Source organism: Ursus maritimus, unplaced genomic scaffold (assembly GCF_017311325.1).
Source record: "Ursus maritimus isolate PB19 unplaced genomic scaffold, ASM1731132v1 scaffold_10, whole genome shotgun sequence".
NCBI lineage: Eukaryota > Metazoa > Chordata > Mammalia > Carnivora > Ursidae > Ursus > Ursus maritimus.
The window spans coordinates 68,124,439-68,128,823 of record NW_024423344.1 but is presented as its reverse complement, the minus strand read 5'-3'; the positions used below and the strand labels follow the sequence as shown (position 1 = coordinate 68,128,823).

Sequence of the window (4,385 nt, the reverse complement as noted above, 5' to 3'; positions counted from 1 at the left end):
AAAAAAAAAAAAAAAGGAACCCATAGAACAGTCACAGCATTTACAAAACCAGAAGTTAGAGCAATATAAATAGAATAAATAGAATTTTATGTTCACTGGACTCCTATTTCTCTGCCAGTAAATTGAACATAAAATAATTTTGAGAGGAGAAAATGACCAAATCCTCAGGGTTCTTTTGATTGTCTCTCAATAATATAGTGAGCTAAATGCAGGACACTGTACATGTAATGACTACACTAAAAAAAATTACACATGCGGACGATATACTTGTTCCATCTCTATACTTACAAATGTTTTATAATATCACAATTGATAAATATTGTGGTTTTTTGCTAACAAATGCAAAACACATTTCAAGGGGAATAGATAATAAGAAAATATGATCATCCCTATCTTACAGATGGAAAAACTGATGGAAACAGTATCAGTATCCTACCTAATTCATTCAACTCCTGATTTCCTATGCTAATAGCATCTTCTGGAAATAATTTTTTCCCATTCACAACATTTTACTTTTCATTATTTATTTAAAAAATAATTCCCTTCAGCTTTTCTGAACAGTATATACATGACTGTCCTCCTTAAATATGATATATGAGGAAAAAATTAATACCCTGACTGAAGTAATGAAAATTTGAACTATTTACTGTTTTTCTCCTCTGAGAGGCAACAAGAAGATATATTAAAGTTTACTTCAAATTCTCTATCCCAATTAGTCAAATTGTAGGAAAAAAGTGCTAAAGGTACATCCTTCTGCTCTTCTAAGAGTTGTTTACATTTTGACCAAGATGTAAGAGCAGCTGGCAACAAAGATGAAATCCAAACATTTCAGAAAAAAACGTTTTGCCTTGCCTGTTTTATCCCTATAGCTTTGAAAATGAAAAACGCCACAGGACTCTCCCAAATTAACCAAAAGTTAACTTAAAAGTAGCTACCTAAAGGCCTTGTTGAGAAACCAAAAATCAACTAAGAGGCAGACCACCTGTAAATTTCACTCATTCATTTTCTAAAGTCCGTCTCAAATATCACTTTCTTTCTGCAGCTTTCCCCTAAAGACTCCAATCCACAGATGTTTCCTCATTTGTGTTTTAAAGCGCTTTGGACATACATCTTTTATAACATATCAGATTTCAATAATCTGTTCACAAGCTTATGTCCTTTACTTTGAGGTCCCTAGAAGACAGGGATACATTTTTTGTCTCCAAGGCACTAGGAATACAATACAGGATTGCCGTTAAATTTAAATTTAAAGACCAAACACTAAGTTTTAAAGGTTGGCTACTAAAATATTTAACAGAAAAACCAGTGTGCTTTCAAGATTAGTTCTCTCTTCCACTTGTAAGCACTATATATTCTTTCAGTCACAACTCTCAAAGAGTGAAAGCTTCTTGCACTGCAGGGTATGAAAGTTACAGTATGCAAGTGGTAACTGCTGACTTGAGTAAACCTTAAAGATCCTTAGACATTCTTAGAGATCCAAGATTTTAAAACAAACTGTAAAATGCTATGAAAAATTTAATAGCTTATTTAATGCCCTAAAATAAGCTTGAAATTCACAGCTACAGTAAAACTAGCAGTAATAAAATAAACACCAGCTTTTAAAAATAAAATCAAACTTAGTAAATAAACCTATTTATAGACTGTAAAAGTTTGCTGAACGATTATTTGAATTGTTAAATTATTAATGGTTTCAAAGAGATCCTCATGCCCCAATGGTGTTAGTAACTTCAAATAATTGTTATGTATATCGTGATGCTCTATATCGAATAATCTAAAAGCAAGTTACTTATGACTCTTCACTAGCAATTAAACGGAAAACCTTGAGTGTAAAGATCATAAGAGATCAAAGTTTTCAAAATTTGCCCTAGGAAGAAAACGCATTTCTCCTGTCATCTGCTCCTTTAAAGTGTTTAAAACACTCTCTGAGAAACTAACTGGTGGGATCTTATGCATTTTTTGCATGTTAAAAATTTTTTTAACTTAAAAGATAGAAATTAACGTTCTCAACCATTACAGCAACTTTTTATTAATGCAGTTTATGCTGCTCTGGGTGTTAAAATTCACAAATAAGGAACAAACTGCTAAACATGAAATTAAAATGCCAATGTCCTAGAAAGAAACAAGTTCTCAAAACCAACCAGGAGTTCCAAGAAAGTAGAATAAGACGGGAAGCAATGAAATAAAAAGTAACTGGAAGATCTGGTCGTCCACTTCTTGGAGTGCGTGACAGGGCGTGAGCGAACACTCACCCGTGGAATGCTTGCTGACCTGCATGCACCCAAATCCAACAGAGCGCCAAACATACATAGCCCGTTTCCAAGCAAACTGAATATAGTTGCTCGTGTTACCTGGACCTCTACACCGAAGGCTAGCCTGAGGCCCACTGAGTCCCGCAGAATCTACTCCAAAGGCGGTTCCAGAACCTCCGCCCTACGGCCGAGCCGAACCCAAGCACTTCTCGGGACACCGGACCCATCCCAGCTACGCCCCCTTCCCCTCGGATCTCAGCTCCCGGGGTAAGGGGAGGATCCCCTCCGGTCAGATCACTCAAAGGTCCGCCAGGCCTCACCCACCTTACACTCGTCACTCTTTTTTTCTTCTTCGCAGAAGTTGACGGGCGCCAGGCCGGGCAGGTAGAAGGCGGAGCCCGGACACGGGCCTGGGGCAGCCTCGAGCAGGAGAAGCAGCAGCAGCAGCAGCCTCGGCCAGCGAGGCTGCGACAACGCCAGCAGCCTCGCGCTCATGACGGCTGTTTCGGGGAAAGGCAGCCGAGCCGAGGGGGTGAAGCGGGAAGGAGGGACGGGGAACCTCGGACGCTACTACAAGACCGGGGGAGCTGAGGGAGGACGGCTCCGCGACGGACAGTTCCGGTTGCGCTAGGAGACACCGCGGGTCCCGCAACAGAAACCGAACCGGAGCTCGACAGAGCATGCGCAACTCCGCCTGCACATGCTCAGTAAGAGGGGCCGCAAGCCCCGGGAGGAGTTTCCGGGAGGGAGCGTGGAGGAAATCCACTTTCCAGGTTTTCAGCCGACCGATTAGGTGGTTGCTCTCTTCCGCGTTCACCATCCGGCTCCAAATTCCGATCTAAAGTTCTCTTGGGGCGTCGGGTAGCGTCCCACTGTCCGGCTGGCGCCCCCCCGGCTTACCGCTTTCGTTCAGTTTCCCGTAACAATCATGAGGTTTCCTCACCACACTGCCCGTAGCACCTCAACACCCGTTACAGGGTTGGTGCTCCCGAAAGTACCTGCTGATACAGGCGGCGTTGGCGGCGGGAAGAAGTTCGGAAGACGCCTGGTTGGGAGCAGGATACGGAAACAAATGGGGAAGAACTGGCCAGAAAGTCTCAAATACTCAGGTGTTTGCGTGGACAGGTTCCAAGCATTAGATGCCATGGGTCATTCTTGCGTGGGGCAGTGATTGTAGTTTGCGCGGAATAAACAAGATCTCTTTAAAGATGAGTGGAAATGAGGTGGGGAGAAAAACGGGAGTAGGCGAACAGAAGATAGTGTTGACATTTCTCAGCAAAAGAAAACAGGCAACAGTTCAGTAACGAAAGTAGTTCTAGTGAAATAGCAATCTGGTATGATCACCTTTGAGCAAGTTAGTCACTTTCGTTATTGAAATGACGCGATGACCGTGTTTGTAGGTGCACTTACGCATTTGTATTTGTGTTGGTGGGTGTGAATTTTCTTGAGTATTTTTCAAGGAGTAACTTGCTTTTGGTGACATAAAGTCAATCCAGTTGAGCTTTAGAAAGAATACTTTGTAAGAATGCATCTAATTAGACTATATAGCAAGGAGTCAAAACCCGGGAGTACCTCCAGCTCAAGAATGGGCAAATTTGCTAAATGGGTTATTCAGGAAAGTGGAGCCCCACGCAATTCTATCTAAATTCTTGTGGGTGTTTGCACGTTTCCTCCCCTGGAAAGTTCACAACGTTCATTAAATTTTCAAAGGGATCTATGACACTACAAAAAAGGCTAAGAACCACTGTTCTGTACTGTGGAGTAATCAGAACAATGAAATATGGAATATTTGCTTGTAAAGGCAGCTTGCACTAAGAACTCCAGCGGGAACACTACTATCTAGTTAATGTGACCTCGAGCAAGTTAATTAATCAAGTCCAGGGTAGTAGAACTACCCAGGGAAGCAGAGAGAAAAGAATGTCCATCTTCTTGAAGTTGTTGTGAAGATTAAAGGGGGAAAAAAAAAAAGTTAAGCGCGGAGCACATTGCTTGGCACAGAGAAATCGCAGCCATTTTTATAACAAAAGCCAAGCTACCAGAGCCCTGAATGTCGCCCTTCTTCCTCTCTGCACCCTCTTCCTGCAGCAATTTAATTAACATATCTGTTGAACATCCACTTTGACCTAAGGAAAAGGA

The 4,385-nt window shown here is 41.8% G+C and overlaps 1 protein-coding gene across 1 annotated transcript in view; it reads right to left on the bottom strand.

Annotated features, from left to right (window-relative positions):
* TM9SF2 (transmembrane 9 superfamily member 2) overlaps nt 1–2,934 on the bottom strand; it is a 57,519-nt gene extending 54,585 nt beyond the window's left edge. Inside the window, exon 1 of the mRNA XM_040624156.1 lies at nt 2,574–2,934. Within this exon, the coding sequence (XP_040480090.1) occupies nt 2,574–2,744 (171 nt within the window). The 5' untranslated portion in view covers nt 2,745–2,934. The remainder of the gene's footprint in view (nt 1–2,573) is intronic.
* Nucleotides 2,935–4,385: the final 1,451 nt, after the last annotated feature.